This window comes from Loxodonta africana, chromosome 25 (genome assembly GCF_030014295.1).
Source record: "Loxodonta africana isolate mLoxAfr1 chromosome 25, mLoxAfr1.hap2, whole genome shotgun sequence".
NCBI classification, from domain to species: Eukaryota; Metazoa; Chordata; class Mammalia; order Proboscidea; family Elephantidae; genus Loxodonta; species Loxodonta africana.
Genome location: NC_087366.1, coordinates 60,887,425 through 60,911,542, shown reverse-complemented (window position 1 = coordinate 60,911,542; position 24,118 = coordinate 60,887,425). Strand labels below are relative to the sequence as shown.

The window sequence follows — 24,118 nt, the reverse complement described above, 5'->3', positions numbered from 1 at the left end:
AGTGGTTGAGAGCTCGGCTGCTAACCAAAAGGTTGGCAGTTCAAATCCACCAGCCATTCTTTGGAAACCCTACTGGGTAGGTCTACTCTGTCCTATAGAGTTGGAATCGACTCAACAGCAATGGATTAATATTATCGACACTTTCCTTCATCCTAACACTTGAAACAACTCCATGTAGTGAATGTGGAATAAATTTCTTAACCATTAATGACTGTCCTTTAGTTATTCCTCATAAATCTTTCACTTTTGCAATTCTGACACTTAAATCTTATATTTTACAAACAGAAATCAGTGTATTGCCATCCCATGCCTTGGTTTATCCGATAAGCTGTTTCACTAGAACGTGTATGTTGGCAAAGTCTTAAGGACTTTCTGAATGTAATTTGAGCCAATGATATTAAAGCACAAATAGGTCAGGTTATTTTAATGTTATTTAAATAGACATCATGAAGTCTTAGATTCAGTTAATATTCACACAGGTACTCTTAGTTGGTAACTTTTGATTTCTTAGCTATAAAAAGAAAATTAACAAAAGTCGTGAATTTTTTGAAGTGTACTTCTAGTGTACACTGCGTATTTTGGGCACCTCCCTAGAGACTTTTATGTTCCTGACCTGGGTTAGGACCACAGGACTCGGGGGTGTCTATGAGCCCAGCTCTCCAGCCAAGTTACGAACCTTCAAAATCTACTCTGTAAGTAAGAAACCATGTTATTCCACTCGTGGGGTGAGGTTTAAAAAAAATCAAAAGAGGAAATAGTAAAGTACAGAAACAGGCAGCTTGTTGTGGACAATTCTGATCATGGTTTACACGCTGAATTAAGTGGAACTGTGCATGAAGCTATTATCCTACTGAAGATATTTGTTCTTTTTCAGCTCTGCCACAATCAGCAATGCCTAGTTATTAGACTTTGTTTGGAAGAATCCAGAAAAATGTCTATTATGTAGCTTTGCCTTTGTGAAGGGGCGATGTTTGTTACGTTGCATCGTATGGATTGGAACTGCTGCCAAAGTTTTGCAAAATTCTTCCAGGATTAAAAAACAGTCATTTCTGGAACTCTAGGTTCCCCCCCCACCACGCCCCCCTTTACTTTGAATGAAAAGCAATTCTTAAGATTGCCTAAAATCATTAAAAAAAAAAAATCATTAGTGGGCTAAAATTCTATCCAGGTGGCTAAGCAGCTGATTCTGCCATACTCATATAATAAACATTGTACATCAGGTACTTAAAATTCTTTTCCTTTCAGTGTTTAATCCACAGAGTTCTATACACTTTTGATATTTCTATAGTTCTGGAAGAAAGGTGCATTCCTTTGATCAGTTTCATATTAAAACTAATTACAAATCTTTTTTTTAAATAGCTTTTGGCTTAGTAGGTTAAATAAAATTTCCTCAATAATTTATACTAGTTAGCATCACCTAGTGTTTGTTTTGGAGGCGGGGAGAGAATACACAAAAGAGAGCCAAATAATAACGTCAACAGATGAACTCTGCAGTTATGCAAATACTTTTTGTTCTGTGCTCTGGTGAGCAAGCTACGAAACCAATGCTTCTGGCATCAGTACAAGACTGAATCCATGGAAGCATGTGTGTATTTACACAAAAGAGGCTTCTAAGCTACAAAACTCCCTCCTGTTTGGTTACACTAATTTCCCTTGAATGAAGTTTGTATGCAAGCCAACACAATGGTAGTTATCCTGCCCTCCGGAGTTCCTTCCCAGTAGAGTGAGGAGAACAATTGAACACCTTCTAGATCATCCAGCAATATGCTATTTTTATTTCTTTCCCTATAATTTGGATCCTTTGATCATTAAAAGAAAATCAAGATACTGGTAACTGGAACTTTTTTAAATATGCTAATCCATCCCTCAGCATTTTCCCATCTCTTCTCATTTTCTGATCTATTTGAATCTGACGTGGTGGTTAAGCTAAGCATCCCATTGTGGCATTCAAAGTGTTTCAGGTGTGTGAGTCAAATGGAAGCATCTCAACAATATAATTAAGGGGATACAGAGAGAAATGAAAAACTGACACTGAGTTCAAGGCAGTTTGGGCCAAAGGCCAAAACCCAGTTTCTCCAGTGAGTGCCTGAAACAGCAGATGTGAGAGTTTTGTCAGTAGATGGCTCTGTTCAACACAGAGTGGATCCAGGGTAAATTCCCTGGCCAGCAAAGGAGACAAAACACTCATTGTCTTACCTTGGCTGCGTCAGGTCCTAGCACGTGCACCATGGGTGGCTGTACCCCAGCAGGTCGTGAGGGTCTCGTGGTTACTTCTGCCCAAGAACTACTGTTCGTGCCACCGCTGAAAGTACTCATCAGTACTCGGTATTCATATTTTGTCCACGGACTAAGAGCAGAACTGTTGTCGATAAACCTCATGGGATGATGACTTGGGAGAGTTACCAGGGTAGTAACTTCTTCCTTCCCTTTGGCTTTTCTCTCAACTGTGAAGTTCTCCACTATACCATTGGGATGAGTAGGGGGTTGCCAAGATATAATCACAGATGTTGGGGTATCAGAGAACAGCTCTGGACTTGGGATACCTTCTGGGGCATCTGGGAGAGTCCACACAGTCTGAGACTCTGGTGAAAGGGAACATCCTTTTGAAGTACAGGCTTCTACCTGAAACTGGTAGGCAGTATATGGGCGTAAACGGACCGCCGTGCAAGTAGAGATATTTCCAGGAGTTTCCAAGTAGAGACGACCATGCTGGTAAATGTTATAATGGCTAATAACCCCATTGCACGTCAGAGGATGCTGCCAGGTGATCAACATCATTCTTGACTTCACGTCTCGAAGAACTGGAGGGTCTATAGGTCCAGGTTCTACAAGACAGAATAAATCCAAGGAGTGATACCTCTTGGAAACATCTAAGGAAATTTCCCACATCTCAAAATAAAGCTGAGTGGTAAGTCACCTACAAAAACCAAACCAAACCAGCTGCAGTGGAGTTGATTCTACTCACAGCAGCCCCATATGCGCTGAGTAGAATTGCTCCACAGGGTTTTCAAGTCTGTCACGCTTTGTAAGCAGATCGCCAGGAATTTCTCACCCAGAGGGGTAAGTTTGAACTGCCAACCTTTCGGTTAGTAGTCCAGCACTTAACTGTGTGTGCCACCCAGGGACAACTCTCCTCTAAGGGTATGAAAATGGACCCTTGGTAAAGGCCAATAAGTAAATAAATAAGTGATGTAAAGACCCACAACTCTACTGCTCATAGACTGGAAACACTTGCTGGATATTAATGAACTGGAATTGGCATTTTCCTTTCTGAGGTGGCTTATCAAAATCATGTTTTTAAATTGAAGTTAATGTTGAAAATATCTTGAGGACTATTTTGAAATAAAGATATGAGAAGAGATATATATAAGAGGACAGTTATAACCAGGGCTTCGAACCGGTTTGTTCCAGTTCAAACCTCTACTGAGAATCTGCATGTCTAACAAGTTCCCTGCTGAGAATGTGCATACGCTAAGTCAGAATTGACCTTTTAACAAGATCCCCAGGTGATTCTTATGTATAACTTCCTGGGAACTTGTTAGAAATGCAAATTCTCCGCAGGGGTACAGAACTGAACCAAACCGGTTCGAAGCCCTGGTTGTAACCAAAGTTCTAGCTTCTGACATGTTTTTTCTAACGCCCCAGGAACAAATTACAATCAATAACACCATCATCACAAACCTGTATATTTTACAGCCCAGTAAAATCCTTCGGCATCTCTCATTATATATTCCATATTATGCTGGGTTCTGTTTATCATTCTAATCCATGTTTTGCAATTTATCTACTCCCTGTTAATATTATAGGTGATTTTTTACTGTGACTGTGACAGAAGCTGCCGTTTGAGCTCTTTCACCTACTGATAAATAAACAATGCACAGAGCTGACCTTTAGGTTAACAGGTTTTATGCTTGCTCCACTCAGCACTCTAACTGATTCAATTACCATAAAGGTTCAGGAGCCTCCATGAATACTGAAGAAGGCCCGCCATATGCCTGCGTGGGTGTTGTGAAACAGCAAACATTCTGCAGCCCTCCAGAGAAATTCCTTAATTGTAAATAATTTCAGCAGGCGACACAATCAAGTCACCTTGAATGCAAACCCCTCAGCCTGCGGAGGCAAAGTGTTATTTAAGCTTTACTGGGCTGCGTTAAATTCTGCAATTTGAAGGGCTGTTAAGTTTTTCAATTGAAATTTCATTTAAAATGCAGGTGCTTTTTATTATATTGAGGCTTTACTGCTCTCTAGGTACAAGCAAGAACATGGTGCAATAACACAAATCTGGCCCAATCACTGATCAGTAGTAGCTATAATTCCAGAACATTTAGCATTCTTATAAACCACGGCCTGAAATCTATAAATTGCTACAACAGATCAAGAAAATACTATATCCCCCTTTTCTGCCCCCAGCCATTTTGACATTTATGAGTTTTTTTTTTTTTTCCTGTGAATGTTAGATTTTATTGAAAATCTTTTAAAAAGATATACTTGGATTTAGTAATTGTTTAAAACGGCGTTGGTTGTGTGAGCCTGTGTGGCTTTTGGTGTTAAACCAAAGGTTTAAACTTTAAATGCAGCCACTGCTTCACAAAGCCAGCAACGACACCACCAATAGCTGGTTGTACCAGCACGCTTCCACACGATGGGATCCACTTACTCGACACCAGCTGGACTGAGGGTAGGAACCTAATGACCTTTGGAGGGGAAAGGTTTTACAGCACACTAACCTGCCATCAGGCCATTTCTGACGGTTTGGTAACGGGGCCCATTTGAAGAGAAAAATCCTAAAAGTACAGGGATCTTGATATGGGTCACACTTCCCATCTCAATCCACTGTTAGCTTTCGTTTCAAAGCTTTCTTAAAACCACGGTGACATTTCTTATTTCTGCTCTCTGGTATACAGTAGCAATAGCAATTATTATATTAAAATGAGGATACAGAGACTTTCTTATTTACACTGGTCATCTAGATTCAAGTATTCCCCATAAAAAAGCAAGTGCAAGCCTTGTAAGATATCAATGTTGTTTTGGAAAACTAAATCCTCTGAGATTTGCGGTCCGAAAAATCAATAGTGGAGAGTCAAGTTTTGGATGTCTAAACTTAGCTCACCCTCTCCCCTCACCTCCTCCCCCGAAAAAGAATTAAATACATTTGGAAATCAGAATTTTTCTATTGGGGTTTTCACCAGGGTTTTGCATAGTTATTCCTCATATTTGAACTATCAAACTGTGAGCTTCTTCAGGGAAAAGAGGCAACAGTGATGCTGTTTGTTCTCTGTTAAGATGGGGATAAGCCTTTTTTTCTCTCTCGTGCCTGCAACAGTACTGTTACAGGTGAAACATCTGTGATAATGACATGAACTTGCCCTTCAAACTCCCACAGAACACAGCCTTTCCTTAAAGATGATCTCTTATCTTGAGAAAGAAGAGATGTTCAATGTCAACTTCATGATATTTTCCCCCGTAAAAGCCAGCTCACATTTTATTAGCTTCCCGCTCTAGCTTTCGCACCTGCTGCAGGAGGGCCCTCGCGCTTGTGTCCTTCCGGAGAGGAGGCTGCTAGCAGCTTAATTAGCTCCTTTGGTCAGGGAAGTGTTAAAACCTGACTCCTGGCACTCTTTCAATTTAGCGCTTTCAGATGATAAGCGGAATCATCTAATTCTATTTACAAATCAACTGGCAGGCGACGGCATGGTTGAGAGGGTCACCACGATTATGTAAAACATGAGTAATAACTATAATTGGGGCAGTTTGCTAATACAATAAAAAGGTCTGAACATGAGAAAAGTTATGCTCACAGCAGTAGCTATCACTTTCTAAAGTAAGAATTCATGGATGAAATGACATGAAAAAGATGGTTATAAAATTTTAATGGAATGATAAAAGGCAAAAGTCAGCCTCTCAGCTGAATTCGTAAAATCCCCATATATCACAATCAGCTCCTTAACTGTAAAATCAATGTGGACTATAACATGTTGTCAATGCAGCTGTCACGGGAGGGGAGCCTGGGCAGATGACAGCCACACAGCTCAGCCGGCCAGTGAGGAAAATACACCCAAGCAGCCCCCTCCGTGGGTGGAATTGTTGAGAGAACTCCCTCCTGGAGCTGGGGACAGGAGCATCCTTTCTGTTCAGATCACAGATTCGTATTTCAAGCCATTTCATTACAGCACTAATAATGGAAAGCAGTTTCATTGTGGCAAATGAAATATTCTTTTATGGGAGACTGTTTTCCTCATCAGCTTCAAAAGTTCACCCTCAGCCTAAGAAGAGAGGAATAAAATTGTTAACGGAGGGTTTGCTTATTTACTTTTATACTCAGCTGTGTGTCTAGGGGCGGGGGAGTACATGTGTGAGTACGAATAAGCAGGCCGAATGGCTCACAACCTGAGAGTCCGTATAACTTCCAGTGGTTTTCCCAGGTCTTCTATTCTTGTTTGCCAGTAGAGTTATCTAGGATTGCTCCAATTTTGCTGTTGTTATCACTGTTGCCCTAAAGCAACTTTTGGCCATTCTAATAAAAACTCACTCAGATTAAAAGCTCTTTCCAGTAATCTTAACTCCTTAAATGAATACCCCCTAAATTCACTAATGAATTAAAAATCAAGGTGACAAATATATGGCTATATAATTATATAGGCAATATATTACAGGCTAATTGTTAACGCAGTCCTTTGATATTCACTACTGATATGTTAGCAAAAGAGTAGAGTGATGGATTCTATCTTCTCTTTAATCATGAATTCTTTTTATCAATTTATTATTTATACCCGAACTACTTCCCAAAAGGATTTTTGACAGCTCGTAATAAAAGACCCAACTGTAATGGGGCCAATAAAATAAAGATAAAGAAATATCAATCTTGTGATGAAGCCAGTATATTGTTGTACCCAAAAACAAATATCAAGAGTGGGCACTGCACAAAAATGAATTTCCAGCTTTTTAACAACTGATAAAAGAGGAAAGGGGCTGTGTTACATAGGCACCGTCATTTAATAGAAGGAATATCTGAAGACTAGAGGCTACTGGGTTAAGAGAATACTATTTGACTGTCTGTAATTAGGAGGACTGATATTGGTGATCTGTTTTTCTCCACTTCTCCCAAGATCAGAAGAGTAGAATACAGGTTTGGGAGAATTTTTTACATCTAGAACTGTGCATATCGTGTGATGAGTGCCTGTGCAATCTTCCTTGAAAGTTTGGGCCAGAAAATATAACGTGTCTATGTGAGAGTTCAGAAGAAGTTGAGGTCAATTGATTCACCCCTTATCTTTAGGCAAAACTCCTCTTGGGTTATTCCAAATATACCCAGGGGACTGGCTGGCCTCCCGCAGGAGCTGAACAGCCTTCCTCTCCTTTGTGTTTATTTATTCAATCTTGGAAAACTGGGGTTTCAGAAATATTATCAAATGAGTAAGATAAAATGATTAAAAGTATCTATATTGTCTTTTTTTTGTATTGTCTTAGGATTATAAAACATTCTTTTTTTATATGCAGGTGCTATATAAAATGCTACTTTATATAGAAAATAATTATGGTCAACACCCAACTTTTAATAACTAGTAGTTTTCAGGTAATTGGACTCCCCCATCAGTTTCAGATTTGATACACTTAAAACTAAACAAACTATTAAATATCGATGTGTGGCAATTAGTATTTGATCATCTTATGCAGTACACTGATAATTTTAAAATCTTGACTGTAATTATTTTAAAGCTAAAGAATGATATTGTTTGGTGAACGGCCCTCCACAGGCCTGTCAGTTTGTCATCTGTGGGGGCTTACACTTCTGGTTAAATGAGAGAAGGGATATAAAGTTCCCGTCAAACTGCCCTGCACATAATAAAACCAAACCAATACTGTTGCTGTCGAGTTGATTCTGATTCATAGCAACCCTATAGGATAGCGTAGAACTGCCCTATAGGGTTTCCAGTGAGTGGCTGGTGGATTCAAACAGCCACCCTTCTGGTTAGCAGCCAAGCTCTTAACCACTGTGCCACCAGGGCTCTCTTGCACATAACAGGCATTCAATAAAATTGAAAAAATAATAATTACATAGGGTAGCTATGGTAATATTATTCTTATTAATCTCCTGAACTAAAAACAGGCAAGGCTAGAAAAAAGCTTGATTTCTCGTTACTTTCACCTCCCACTGAATTACCAACAATTCAAATATGGAAGAGCAGTGTGCTTTCTGTGCCCAAAAGAGAATCAAGAACCTAAGAGGTGGATACAATTTTACATTAATCAATCCATCCTTTTGAAGGGTTTTCTGTTGCTTACTTTTAGCTTGGGGAAGTTCCTTTTAATCTTAGGATATAAAAATAAAATTTAAAATTAATCATAAATATAGGTTTTTTAAACAATGCTGAAAATGCAAGAATTTGGAGGAAAAAAACCAATGTAACACGAAACAAAATATATAGTGACATGTGTGGAGAGCTGTTTTGCCCTCACAATATATTGCTTTGATCATGGATCTTCTGTCATGTGTAAAATAGATACCTGCATCCCTGCTGGAAAGGACAAACATGTCAGCATCAGGGGTTAATATTTAAAACAGTGGGGAAAGGTATTTGGAATGGAGAAAGCAAAATAATCTCAAAGCACCACGAAACTTGTAGTGTATGTTTATTCATTAAATAAAATAAACTCTATTGCTATAAATATGTTCCACCCTCATTTAAAAATGGTCCTCTTTTTCTCTTTGATAGAACACTCTTATCTTAAGGGTGCAGGCTGAGACTTTAAATTCTACAATACACTAATCATAAAAGGATGTTTTCAATGCAATGTTGTTCTTAAAAATTTAAATACTCTTAAGGGCACAGATGCACCTATTAAATGATTTGGAAAACCCTACTGCAGAATTATCGAACAATTTATCAGATTTCATAGCACATTTTTACTTCTTTTCCCTGTCACAATGGCTCAGAGTATTTTACAGTCATTACAGTTTTTGAGACAAAGAATGAGAAAGATTGTTTTCCTTTCAGAGTTTTCTTTCTCTATATCCCCACCTTCCTTTTGAAATAGCACACGGCTTTCAGCTAGCAGAGCCCCCTTTAATTCACTGTCCTAGCTAAGACATCTAAAGTTGAATCAAAGGGACAGCCGGTAGCTTGCCTCTCACCAAGGTAAAGAACAAGGGTTGCTTTGGGGATTTCGCTCCTCTCTGTTTGCCTTTCTCATCCTCCTTGTCTCATACTGAGAGGCTGGCATCACTGACAGAATACCCTGAAATTCCGCTACACCTAAGTCTTGTGTGTCTGTAGACAATTCCTATAGTAAGTGCTTTTCTCACGTTCTTCTAGATGACCAGTGATGAAGTGAATTTGAAATCTGATGTGAAATAAAGTCCACAGATCAATCATTGTTACTCCTTCTCCCAGTCTTCTCCTCCAGGAGAGCTTTCTTGACACCCATGTCAAGTGCTCTTCCTCTGGGCTTGCTCTCTATACCTCTTAGCTCTGTATACTCTAGCATGGTAGCTTAGGTGTCCCCCTTGCTAGACTGCATACACCTTAAGGAGAAAACAGTGTCTTATTCATCCTTGTAACTCTGTGTCTCTTCCAGTGCCTGGTACACAGTCGGTATCCAGTTGGTGTTTGCTTTGTTGAATTTTTGTGAATTTGCTAGATGAGATTCTCTTTTTAATCAGCCTTCAATTAACAGTTTTTGGGCACCTGCTCTATACCAAACTCTCTGTTAGGCTCAGGGCATACATATAGCCCTAGGTCTGGAGAAATTATGGTTCAGAAAGGAATACTGATGACGCACAATAAATATAAACCAAAGTTCTAAGGAAGCAATAAGAAGGAAAGGCTACACAAAGAAGGTGACATTTGAGATGGGGCTTGAAGAATGAGTGAAATTTTGCCATGCAACAAAGGAAGAAGAAGTGTGTTTTGTGAGATTAGATTTCAATTAACATTGCAATGTGTCTGTCTTACTGTGGAAGAACCTCTGTTCCTTTGTAGACTCCTATGAGAATCTCAAAGATGAATGAAGGGAGAGATGGCCCAAGATGCCAGTTTAGTCAGGTATACCATGCCATCCTCCTACAGCAAAGATATGAGAAAACAAATTAAACAGATACAAGTGACAGTCTTGGAACTTCATCAAGTTCACTTCATCAAGTTCACTTCATCACGGCAGGATAAAGAATTAGATAAAATGCTGAATGGAAGGAAAAGCTGAATGAAAAGAGTCAACAAGGGATTTTGGATTGTAGGCACCCTGCCAACCAGCCTATCACAGTATGGCCATCTTGAGACAAAGCAAGCAATGTTCCTGGGTGAGGAGCATAGCAAGGCAAATTCACAAAATTCACAATAGGGCACAGAGATACCATGTAGACAAATCTGGAGTAAACAAGGTAAGCAGAAGATAAACTGGATCTAAGGAAGGAAAGTGCAAGAAGGCAGGCAACAGCTCCAGGGATCCAGGTGGCTACAGAGTGGGGAGGCAGCCAGAAAATATGGAAATAAATACTTACCAGCAATGGCCCCTCATCTTTGGCCTGAAGGCTCTTGTGGAGGGGAGGATCCACGGAGTCGTGGCTGGAGGTACCAAATTTTGGACAGCCCCCACCCCACCACCACATTTAGTCACAGCTGAGATATGATCACCAGCTACGATCAACAGGTAGTGAAAAGAAGTGTCAACCCAAATCAAAAATCCAGCAAAATTGTCTTTTAAAAACAATGGTGACACTAGAACATTGACAATATGGAAAAATTAAGGGAATATGTAAAAACCAGACTAGTCTTATAAGAAATATTAAAGAGAGTCCTTTAGACAGAGAACCAATTACATCAGACAACAACCTGAGATAAAGACATACAACAGCATCACTCAGATATCAACCCAAACAAATACTTCACAAAAGTAAAGTAAAGCTATAAAACTGATAACAGGGAAAAAGAGATGTTGAGCTGTAAATGACAACAACTTAAAAACAAAAAAGGAGGAGTATATGGTATAGTTATAGAACTTTCATACAGAGAGGAAGTCAAGGCAATATCAAGACATACTAGACTGTTGATTTAGGAAGATAAAGGTAAATTTCAGAGTAACCACAATGAAAATTAATAAACTTAATCACCAAAATAAAGAAGAAAAGCCAAAAGACTCAGTAAAGGTAAAAACAACAGCAATGAAGAAAAAAAAAAAAAAAATCCATATCCAAAAAGAACTCAGCACAGAAAATTAAGTGAAACAAAGATACCGTTAACACCACACCAAAAAAAAAAAAAAAAAAAAGCATAACAAAATGGCAGCAGTGAATTCATGCCTATCGATAATGTCACAGAATGTAAATGGATTAAATGTACCAGTCAAGGCAAAGAGAGTGGCAGAATGAAAACAACAACAAAAAATCACGACCCATCAATATGTGGCCTACAAGAGACAAACTTTAGACACAAAGACATAAATAGGTTAAAAATCAAAGGATGAAAACAATATATATATCAAGCAAACAGTAACCAAAAGAGAGCGGGAGTGGCAATAAAAATCTATGATAAAATAGACTTTAACCCAAAATCCATCATAAGAGACAAAGAAGGGTAGTATAAAATGATTAAAGGGTCAATCCACCAAGAGGACATAACAATAATAAGAATTTATGCATCCAATGACAGAGCTCCAAAATATATAAAACAAACTCTAAGAGAATTGAAAAGAGAAACAGACAATAATAGTAGGAGACTTTAACACACCACTTTCAATGATGGACAGAACAACTAGAAAGAAACTCAACAAAGATATAGAAGATCTAAATGTTACAATCAAGCAACTTGATCTCACAGACATATACAGAACACTGCACCCAACAAGGTCTACATTACACAATCTCCAACACACATGGATCATTCTCCAGAATAGGTCATATTTGAGGGCACAGAGCAAGAATCAATAAATTCAAAGGCATTAAGATAATACAAAGCATCTTTTCTGACCATAATGCTACAAAACTAGAAGTCAATAACAGAAAGAAGGGAAAAAATTAAATACATGGACACTGAATAACACTGGGTAATAGAAGGAATTAAAAAGAAAATTTAAAAATTCTTAGGATCAAATGAGAATGAAAACACAACATACCAAACCTTTGGGACACAGCAAAAGCAGTACTCAGAGGAGAATTTATAGCAATAAATGCACACATTAAAGAAAAGAAAGGGCCATAATCAATAGCTTAAACCGACAACTTGAACAAATAGAAAAGGAGCAGCAAAAGAAGACCACAGCTACCAGAAGAAAGAAAATAATAAATATCAGAGGAGACATAAATGAAATAGAAAACAGAAAAACAATAGAATCAGCAAGATTCGAAGTTGGTACTTTGAAAGGATCAATAAAACTGACAAACCACTGACTGAATTGACAAAGGAAAAAAATGAGAAGATGCAAATAATGAAAATAAAAAATGAGATGGGTGACATTACAATAGAACCAACTGAGATTAAAAGGATCATAACAGATTATTACAAAAAACTGTACTCCAACAAATTTGAAAACCTGGAAGAAATGCACAAATTACTAGAAACACACTACCTACCTAAACTAACACAAATAGAGGTAGAAAATCTGAGTAGACTCATAACAAAAGAAGAAATTCAAGACGTCTTTAAAAAAAAGCAAAAAACCCAACAACGACAAAAAATCCTAGCCCAGAGGGCTTCACTGGAGCATCCTACCAAACATTCAGAGAAGAGTTGACACCAATTCTACTCAAACTATTCCAGAACACAGAAAAGGAAGGACTACACCCACTCCTCATGTGTAAACACAGTTTGCCTCTAAAGACCAGATCATTATGCAAAAATTGGTGTTATGTGAAAATGGAGGTTGACCACATCAGATCACAAAATGTAGGATGACTACATCAGTATAAAACTGCCAAATTACATTAATGTGTAACTGCCTAATTACATCATTATATAACTGACAAATTACATCATTGCATAACTGCCAAACCACTGAGAATCACGGCTCAGCCAAGCTGGCACATAGCCTTAGCCATCACAGCCAGCGTTACTCTCGCCTCACACTCACCGTTTATTACTGCCAGATGTAATGCCCAAAATAGTTGGTTAGTAGATTTTTTACTACAGTAAATGCAAAATATTGGATAACAAGATAGTTGGTACATAAGGAGTGAGTGTACTCCCTAATTCATTCTATGAAAGTAGCATAACTCTGATACCAAAACCCAGAAAAGACGCCACTAAAAAAGAAAATTATAGACCAATACCCCTCATGAATATAGATGTAAAATGCTCAAAGAAATTCTAGCCAACAGAATTCAACAATATATCAGAAAAAGAATATATCATGATCAAGTAGTGTTCATGAAGAAGAATGGTGCGTCAGGATTGGAGGAAGACTTATTAACAACCTGTGATATGCAGATGACACAGCCTTGCTTTCTGAAAGTGAAGGGGACTTGAAGCACTTACTAACGAAGATCAAAGACCACAGCCTTCGTATGGGTTATACTTTAATATAAAGAAAACAAAAAACCTCACAACTGGACCAATAAGCAACATCATGATAAACGGAGAAAAGACTGACATTGTCAAGGATTTCATTTTACTTGGATTCATAATCAACACCCATGGAAGCAGCAGTCAAGAAGCCAAATGAGGCATTGCATCGAGCAAATCTGCAAAAGACCTCTTACAAGCGCTGAAAAGCAAAGATATCACCTTAAAGACTAAGATGTGCCTGACCCAAGCTATGATATTTTCAATTGCCTCGTATGCATGCAATAGCTAGACAATGAATAAGGAAGACTGAAGAACTGATGCCTTTGAATTATGGTGTTGGTGAAGAACACTGGATATACCATGGACAGCCAAAAGAATGAACAAATCTGTCTTGCAAGTACAGCCAGAATTCTCCTTAGAAGCAAGGATGGTGAGATTACATCTCACATACTTTGGACATGTTATCAGGAGAGATCCGTCCCTGGAGAAGGAAATCATGCTTGGTAAGGTAGAAGGTCAGCAAAAAAGAAGACCCTTAGGGAGATGGATTAGCACAGTGGCTGCAACAACGGACTAAAGCATAACTTGATTGTCAGGATGGCACAGAACCGGGCAGGGTTTCATTTTGTTGTACATAGGGTCGCTATGTCAGAACTGACTCTACTGTACCTAACAACAACAACAAACAGTAGTCATACCAGAGAAAATCAATCAACATAATTCACTACATAAACAAAACAAAGGAAATGAATCACATGACCATATCAATCGATGCAGAAAAGGCATTTGATAATATTCTACACAATTTCCTGATAAAAACTCAACAAAATAGGAATAGAAAGGAAATTCCTCAACATAGTTAAGGGCATATGTGCAAAACCAGGAAACCCTGGTGGCGTAGTAGTTAAGAGCTACAGCTGCTAACCAAAAGGTCAGCAGTTCAAATCCACCAGCTGCTCCTTGAAAACTCTATGGGGCAGTTCTACTTTATCCTATAAGGTCGCTTTGAGTCGGAATCGACTCAACGGCAATGGGTTTATGCAAAACCAACAGCCAGAATTATTCTCAGTGTGAGAGATTGAGAGTATTCTCCTTGAAACAGGAATGAGACAAGGATGCTCTTTATCACCACTTTTATTCAATATTGTACTGAAAGTCCTAGACAGAGCAATAATTACAAGAAAGGGAGATAAAGGGCACCCAGATTGGAAGGGAAGAAGTAAAACTGTCCTTATTCACACATGACATTTTCCTATACATAGAATATCCAGGAGACTGTACAAGAAAGATACTGGAACTAGTAGACGGATTCAGCAAAGTACAGGGTACCAGGTCAATACACAAAAATTATTTGGGTTTCTCAACACTAAAAAGGAAAACTCCAAACAGAAAATCAAGAAAACAATACCATTTACAATAGCCCCCCAACGGATAAAATAACTAGAAATAAGCCTAACCAGAGACGTAAAAAACAACCCACCAAACAAAACCCAGTGCCGTTGAGTTGATTCTGACTCATAGCGACCCTATAGGACAGAGTAGAACTGCCCCATAGAGTTTTCAAGGAGTGCCTGGCAGATCTGAACTGCCAACCCTCTGGTTAGCAGCCATAGCACTTAACCACTACGGCACCAGGATTTCCGTAAAAGACTTATACAAGGAAAATTATAAAACACTACAGAAAGAAACCAAAAGAGATTTACATAAATGGAAAAATATTCCATGCTCATGGATTAGATTTAACATTGTGAAAATGTTAAATCTACCCAAAGCTATCTATAGATATATTACAATCCCAATCCAATTCCCAACAAGTTTCCTTAATGAAATGAAAAAACTATTCTCCAACTTTTAAGGAATGCAAAGAGGCCCCGAATAGCTAAAGCAATATTGAAGAAGAAGAACAAAGTAGGGGGACTCACACTTTCCAATCTTAAAACTTATTATACAGGCACAGTAACCAAAACAGCCTGGTACTGGTCCAACGACAGACACACAGATCAACGGACTACAACTGAGAACACAGAAGTAAATCCATTCATTTATGGGCAGCTGACCTTTGACAAAGTGCCAAGTCTATTAAATGGGGAAGAAGCAGTCTCTTTAACAAATGGTGCTGGCAAAAATGGTTATCCATTTGCAGAATAATGAAACAGGATCTGTACCTCACACCATGTGCAAAAATTAACTAAAAATAGATCAAAGACCTAAATGTTAAAGCTAAAACTATACAGTTCTTGGAAGATAACATAGGAACAAAACCGGGGGACTTAATTTTCAGCATAAATAGCCTATTAAACACAACTAAAAATGCATAAACAGCAGAAGATAATTTAGATAACTTGGACCTCCTGAAAATTAAGTACTCATATTCATCAAAAGACTTTAACAAAAAAAAGAGAATCTACAGACTGGGAAAAAATCTTTGGCAACGGCATATCTGGCAAGGTTCTAATCAGTACAATATATAAAAAACTTCAACAACTTAACAACAAAAAGACAAATAATCCAATCAAAAAATAGGCAAAGGACGTGAACAGACACTGCACCAAAGAGGGCAGCCTGACAGCCAACAAATACATGAAAAGATGCTTGTGATCCTTAGCCATTAGTGAGATGCAAACCAAAACTATGAGGAGATACCATCTCACCCCTGTAAAAAGGGCGATGATCAAAAGACAGAAAACAACAAATGCTGGTGAGGTTGTGGAGAGACTGGAACTCTTGTACACTGCTGTAGGAACTGTAAAATGATACAATCACTATGGAAAATGGTATGGCACTTCCTCAAAAAAGCTAGAAGTAAAGATACCTGTGATCCAGCAGTCCCACTCCTAGGTATGTATTGAAGAGATATAAAAGCAGTGACATGAAGTGATATATGCACACTTCTGTTCATCACAGCATTGTTCACAACAGAAAAAGATGGAAACTACCTAAGTGCCTATCAACGGATGAAAGGATAAACTGTGGCACGTACATACAACGGGATACTATGCAGTTATAAAGGATAAATTGAGGAGGGCCACAAAACATCTTATAACATGGATCAATCTGGAGGACCTCATGCTGAGTGAAATGAGTCAATCACAGAAGAACAAATATTGTATGGTTTCACTATAATAAAAAGTCAGGAATAGATATATACACAGAGAAAGTTTCTTTGATGGTTATCAGGGATGGGGGGAGGACAGGGAAAGGGAATCACTTAATAGAAAGTAGACTCTTGTTATTTTGGTGATAGAAAAAGCTATACCCAATGTGGGTGAAATCTGCACAACTTCACCAAGGTAAATGAAGACACTAAGAAGTACACAAGTAAAAGAAACAACTTTGGTAAATGCTGTAACATAAAAAATTTTACAACAGTGTGGTTATATAGGGAGATGTGTACGTATGTGTAAAGACAGGCCTGTGTGAGTGCATTTGCAGGTATAGGTCTATTTGTAGGCCCATGTAAATACATGTTGGTGTGTGCTTCATACATAACCATATACATAATAAAGCAAATAGGGGGCACAATTACCGAGTTTTCCTAGACATACCCAGACAACTTGAGGGATTCGTTTAGACTTAGGCCCACAGTCTTGTGATATAACTTATCCAATTGGCATAACATAGTTCATAAAGTTAATATTCTACATCCTAGTTTGGTGAATAGTATCTGGGATCTTGAAAGCTTGTGAGCTGCCAAGATACAGCTATTGGTCTTTACTTGTCTGGAGCAAATGAGTATGAAAGAAACCAAAAATTCAATTAAGAAATCATGACCTCTTCTAGACTGAGACCAGAAGAAATAAATGGTGCCTAACTACCACTACTGACCATTCTGACCAGGAACAAAATAAAAGGTCCCAGATAGAATGGGAGAAAAGTGTGGAGCAAAACTCAAATTCCTAAAAAAGTCCAGGCCTACTGGACCAATAGACTAGAGGAACCCCTGAGACTATTGCTCTAAGATACCCTTTGAACTTGGCACTGAAGCCAGTCTTGGAGGTCATCTTTCAGCCAGATAATAGATAGGCTTATAAAAAATAAACAATATCACCTGTGAGTAATGTGTCCTTAAAACAATCAACTATATGAGACCAAATGGTCAACATTTACCCATAAGCAAAGATAAGAAGGCAAGGGGCGGGGGGCAGGGAAGCTAAATCAATGGAAACAGAACAAACAAAATGGAAATTATGAGAGTGCTAACACCTTGTGAAAATAGTAACCAGTGTCACAGAACAATTTATATAAAAATTGTTAAATGGGAACCTAATTCATTGTGTAAACTTTTACCTGAAACACAATTAAAAAAAAAAAAAGATGAGTGAAGGCTGCTGAGAAGAAAAGTACATTGGGGACCCAGATATGGGAATAATTCCCCTCATTGGCCCATCTTTTCTTCACAGTGCAATTCTTAAGGTGGAAAAAATAACAAGATCAAATGTAATGAGTAAACATCGTCGTACTTGAATTACAAGGGGGTGTAGGTAATAAGATAAAGGAGCTCTACAGGTGCAGTGGTTAAGTTTGGCTGCTAACTGAAAGGTCAGCAGTTCGAACCCACCAGCTGGTCCATGGGAGAAAGACATGGCAGTCTGCTCCCTTAAAGATTACAGCCTTGGAAACTCTATGTGGCAATTCTACTCTATCCTATAGGTTCTCTGCAAGTTGGAATTGACTAGATGGCACCAGTCTTTAGGTAATAAGATGTACTTCCTATGTCTTAGCATAGCCTAGTCAAAAATTATAAACAATCAGCCTGTTAGCAAAGTAACTAACACATTTAAAAAAACTATGTAATTCCACAGGGGGAAAATACAAAATCTACAAATTATATTTATTAATGCCTCTTTGATCAGTGCTTAAAACATAAATGTGGAATTTTTACCTATAAATTTGGGGAAATGATCAAAAATTTAAGGTCTTTTTAAATATACGTGACAACTAAACAGTCTTCTCTATAGCCAATAATTATTATTTGGAAGTAGGGGAGTCATCCTCAGAAAGCAAATTTCATTAGGTTGATCTAATTTCATGTTTATGCCATATATGTTTGTTATTAAAATGACTGAAATAATCAGTCATCTGTATTTCAATCTTGTTACCTGGAAAACCTTGACAGAAGCAGATTAAATGACTCTTGTTGGTCTAGCAAATCCAGCTATCTAAGGAAAAGCAGATTATCTTATATCCGACACAGTAGACAAAATAGTAGGCCCATATTTAAACTGTGATCAAAAGAAACGTCCCTTCTTCACCAACTACAATTTCTACATGCATATACCGTATAGAAAATTCTTGGACAAAATACAGGAAACAATAGTCTAATCAGGAGCAATGGGTATTCCTGGTTTAAAGATATCAAAGATTTCAGCTGCTAGGTAAATGTCTTCATTTTATTAATCACATGTTCCCAAATCTAACACAATTTTAATGTAGTTTTGCAAGCTACAAACATGCCAGGTGCTTGGACTACTAGCATCCAAAAAAAAAAAAAAAAAAAGTGCTGTTTGTATTTACCTGGTTGCCACAGTTGAAGACTACACTGACCAAGTCTGCTGGAACGACCACCTTTTATTAACATACATTTAACAGGATTTAAAATATTCAGAGGAAATGTGCATTGTTATTATTTGGCATCAACACATGAGATTTTTAAAAAGTACATAGAATTGGATATTGGTGGCCCACAGATGTAAATGACAAATTATTTGAAAAAAAAAAAAATCTATTAAGTTCCCTCACAGCCTTTATTTCCATCCTGGAGAACTTCTCTTTGCACCCAGACATTTGCATCTCTGGCTGTAGTTCATTTCCTGCCTAGGTTTCTCCTGATGTTTTCAGCTGTGTCACAGGCTGGACAAAAATCACTGTCTTGAAATATCAAAGTAAAAATATTGCCATGGATGACCCACTTGGGCACAGGGAAGTATCGAGGCTGTGGCTGATGCAGAAAGGTGGCTGCTGATGGCGTGGAATTCAAACGTGGGCATGAGGTGACGTCTCTGTTTCATTCTGTAAGATGATACGTGAACTTTCTACACTGGAAATTGCACTTTGGTGAGCTGGAGGTGCTGGTCAGGATCAAGCATAAAGTGCAATTCTGGCAAGAAGCTGTCAGCATGGGTGGTTTTATAAGCAACACTTTGAAGTCTTGACAGAAAAACTGCTTGTGCCCAATGCCAATCATTCAGTCTTTGTCAACTCGATTGCACATCCTCTCAGAGATGGCATCCATCTCCACTGACACCCAAAATATAGAGCACACTGTCACCTCGTCTCGGGGGTGAGCCTGCACTGGTAACTTAATCTGGGAGGTCAGGTGGCCACCATCTGGCTCTGCTAATGTGGATGACTGCAATGCGTGCACACAAAGCAGGGGGAGGGCTAGCTCATCAGTTTGAGGGAAAGTATTTAAATAAAGGAGTCCCTGGGAGGTGCAAATGGCTAAAGAACTCAGCTTCTAACTGAAGGGTTGCAGGTTCAAGTCTACCCAGAGGCATCTCAGAAGAAAGGCCTGGAGATCTACTTCTGAAAAATCAGCCACTGAAAGCCCTACAGAGCACAGTTCTACTCTGACACAATGGGGTCACTATGAGTCAAAATTGACTGGATGGCAACTGGTTTATTTAAATAAAATGAAGGTTGGGTTTCCTGAGTTAATACATCCTAAGTAATCCAGGGTTACTAGCTCTTACTTGAGGAAGATAAAGGGTTAATACTGCTCACTTCAAACCCAGGATCCCCAAATCACAAGGATGGCAGTGTTCCTGGGCATGAAAATTCTAGCCACATAGTTTCTAGTTTGTAAATTTTCCCCTTTGGGTCCATGGGTGGCTCAGATAGTTAAGTGCTCAACTACTAGCCAAAAGGCTGGCAGTTTGAACCCATGAAGAGGCACCTCGGAAGATAGGCCTGGCTATCTGCTTCCAAAAGGTCACAGCCTTGAGAATCCTATGGAGCAGTTCTACTTTGCACGCATAGGGTCACCATGAGTCGGAATCAACCCTACAGCAACTAACAATGACAACAATGAGAAGAGTTCTTTTATGGTAGGTTGAGATGCGGGGTAAGTTGCTCATCAAAGGATGCTGTGCTAATTATTCTTTGCAGTGTTTTGGACTTTGTTTATTAGGTGCTACCATCTTGCCTGTAGATAAGAGGTAATGGCCCCCATTCAAAGAAAATTGTGGCCAGATTACCACTGAGGAAATCCAAGTGTTGCCCATTCTCCGTAGGGATGGATATTGCAGGAGCCAAAAAAGGAGAGCCTTTCATGCTTTTTCAACCTGGCATTCTATGGAGCCATCACTTCTACAGTGGGCAGAATAATTATTTTTAGTTAGCCTTTATTGAGTACCACCAAACATGCTGGTATAGCTAAGAGGGAGATCAAAAATTTATCTTCATCCTGAACTGGTGAGCAATGGTGACTGTGCACGTGCCATCCTACCACCTACCCCTCACAAGTTGGTGAGCAGTGGCAACTGCGTGCAAGTGCCTCTATGTACCCACCACCCACCACTCACCCCCGACGCAGTGAGCAATGATGACTGTGTACCCCCTTGCCACACCTCCCCAACCCTGTGAGCGATAATGACCATGCCTTCTGCTTGGCCACCATACCCACCACATGCTACTCTATCCACTCAGTGAGTACCTTCACCTGCTCCTGTGCCACTAGATCAATGACAAATAGCAGGCAACACCCACCCAGCCCACCCTCAGCTGCCCCACATGACCAGCAAATAGAGACCTGCACTCACACTCCCAGCCATTGCCCAACCCACCCAGAATCAGGGGCGAGCACTCCAGTGCTGCCAGACTAGTGACCAGAGTAGCACACCTGCTCCTCCCACCAGGACATAGCAAAACGGACAAAAAATAGGATGAAGCAGACAAACATACAATCCATAAACAAATATAATAACACCTTAATGCCTTGAAGACAGCTCACAATATCAAGTCACGTGAAGAAGCAAGACAAGATGGCTCAAGCAAGTAACCAAAATAAAGGGGCAGAAAACCTTCTCGAGGAAGAAATGGTAATGTAACGGTAAGATAAGGAATTCCAAAAACTTATATACAGGACCTTCCAAGAGATCAAGGAAAACAGACAAAAGAAGGAAAGCACAGACAAAACTCTAGAAGAATTCAAGACAACAATACAAGAACAAAATAAATGGAAAATTAGAAACCATACAAAAACAGTAACTAGAAATCCAGAAGATTAACAATAAAATTTTCGAAATAGATAACTCAGTATAATGATATAGGAGTAGAATTGAATCAATGGAATAGAGAATCAGTGAAAATAGAGGAAAAACACCTTGATACAGATTTGTTTGAGGAATATTCAGAAAAAAAGAATGAAGCAAAATGAAGAAAGGCCTAAGAGTTATGTGGGACAGTATCAAGAGGAATAATTTACACATGATAGGAATCCCAGAACAGGAGGAGACCAAAAAAAAAAACAAAAGCACAGAAAAATTTTTTTATATTTGCTGGCAGGAAACATCCCTAATATCATGAAAAATGAGAAGAAATCCATCCAAGAAGCTCAATGAACCCTGTACAGGATAGACCTCAAAAGAAAGTCACAAAGACATATCATAATCAAACTTTCCAAACCTGAAGACAAAGATAGAATCCTGAGAGCTGCTCAGGATAAATGAACTATCACCTACAAAGGGGAACCAATAAGATTAAGCTCTGATTTCTCGGCAGAAACCATGTTGGCAAGAAGCAAATGGCATGACATACATAAATACCTTAAAGAAAAAAAAGTTGTCAATCAAGAATTATATATCCAGCAAAATTGTCTCTCAATTACAATGGCAAAACTAAGATATTTCCAGATAAACAGATCTTAAGGGAATGTGTAAAAATCAAATCAACCTTACAAGAACTATTAAAGGAAGTCCTTCAAACAGAGAGACAACAACCTGAGACTAAGACACATGATAACACCACCCAGATACCAACCAATCAAGACAAAGAATTCTCAAAAATAAAATAAAGTAGCAGACTGAAAACAGGGAAGAAAGGTGTCAATCTGTAAATGACGACTATTTCAAAATAAAAAGTAAAAAGAAAAAAAAAGGGGGGATAAATGGTGTAGCTACAAAACTTTTATATTAATAGGAAGTCAAGGCAATATTAAGATATAACACACTGTTTTAAACTTAGGAAGATAAAGGTAAACTTCAGGGTGACCACAAAGAAAATTAATAAACCTACTCATCAAAATGGAAAAGAAGAAAACCATAAAGACTCAGTAAACACAAAATCATCAACAACAAAGGAAACGAAAGGAAAATCCATAAACAACAAAACTTAGTTCAGAAAAATAAGTGAAGCAAATAAACTTAACACCACACACACACAAAAAAAACGCACAACAAAATAACAGCAGTAAATTCATACCTATCTATAATCACACTGAATGTAAATAGGTTAAATGCATCAGTCAAGAGACAGAGAGTAACAGAATGGATTAAAAAAAAAAATGACTATCAATATATTGCCTACAAGAGACATACCTTACATACAAAGGTAAAAATAAGCTAAACATCAAAATTTGGAAAAAAAAAAAAAAAAGTAGCCAAAAAAGAGCAGGAATGGCAACATTAAACTCTGATAAAATAGATTTTAAGGCAAAATCCAGCATAAAAGTCAAGAAATGGCACTATCTAATGACTAAAAGGTCAGTTCACCTAGAGGGCATAACCATAATAAATATTTATGCACCTATCATCAGAGTTCCAAAATACATAAGACGAACTCTAACAGTATTGAAAAGAGAAACAGACAGTTCACAATGATACCCAGAGACTTTAAAACACCACTTTTGATGAAGGACAGAACAACTAGAAAGAAACTCAACAAAGATGCAGAAGATCTAAACATCACAATCAAACAACTTGACCTCATAGACATATGCAAATATTCCATACAACAACAGCATCACACATATTCTTCTCCAATGCACATGGATCATTCTATGGGTAGACCATATTTTAGGCCAAAAAGTAAGCTTCAGTAAATTAAAAAATATTGAAATATTACAAAGCATCTTCTCTGATCACAACACTATCAAATTAGAAATAAATAACAGGAAGAACAAGGAAAAAATTAAATACATAGAAAATGAATAACATTGGGTAATAGAAAAAATTTAAAACAAAATTAAAAAATTCCTAGAATCAAACGAGAATGAAAACACAACATACCAAAACCTTTGGGACACAGAAAATGCAGTGCTCAGAGGTCAATTTATACCAATAAATGCACACACTGAAAAGAAGAGGGAGCAAAATCAATACCTTAACTCTACAACTCAAACAAATAGAAAAAGAGCAGCAAAAGAAGCTCACATTTTTATCTAATAAAAATTAGACAAAAGATAAATGAATCAGAAAAAGAATCGAAAGAACCAACAAGACTAGAAGTTCGTTCTTTGAAAAGATCAACAAAATTGTCAAACCACTGGTAAAACTGACAAAAGAAAAGAAGTCGATGCAAATAACCCAAATAAGAAATGAGATGGTGGCATTACAACAGAACCGGCTGAAATTAAAAGGATCATAACAGAATATTATGAAAAATTGTACTCCAACAAATTTGAA

The 24,118-nt window shown here is 38.2% G+C and overlaps 1 protein-coding gene across 1 annotated transcript in view; it reads right to left on the bottom strand.

The window, feature by feature from the left end:
* Positions 1 to 24,118, bottom strand: part of USH2A (usherin) — an 894,134-nt gene that overhangs the window by 301,878 nt on the left and 568,138 nt on the right. Inside the window, exon 41 of the mRNA XM_003419876.4 lies at positions 2,197 to 2,825. Coding sequence (XP_003419924.2) covers positions 2,197 to 2,825 — 629 coding nt within the window. The remainder of the gene's footprint in view (positions 1 to 2,196; positions 2,826 to 24,118) is intronic.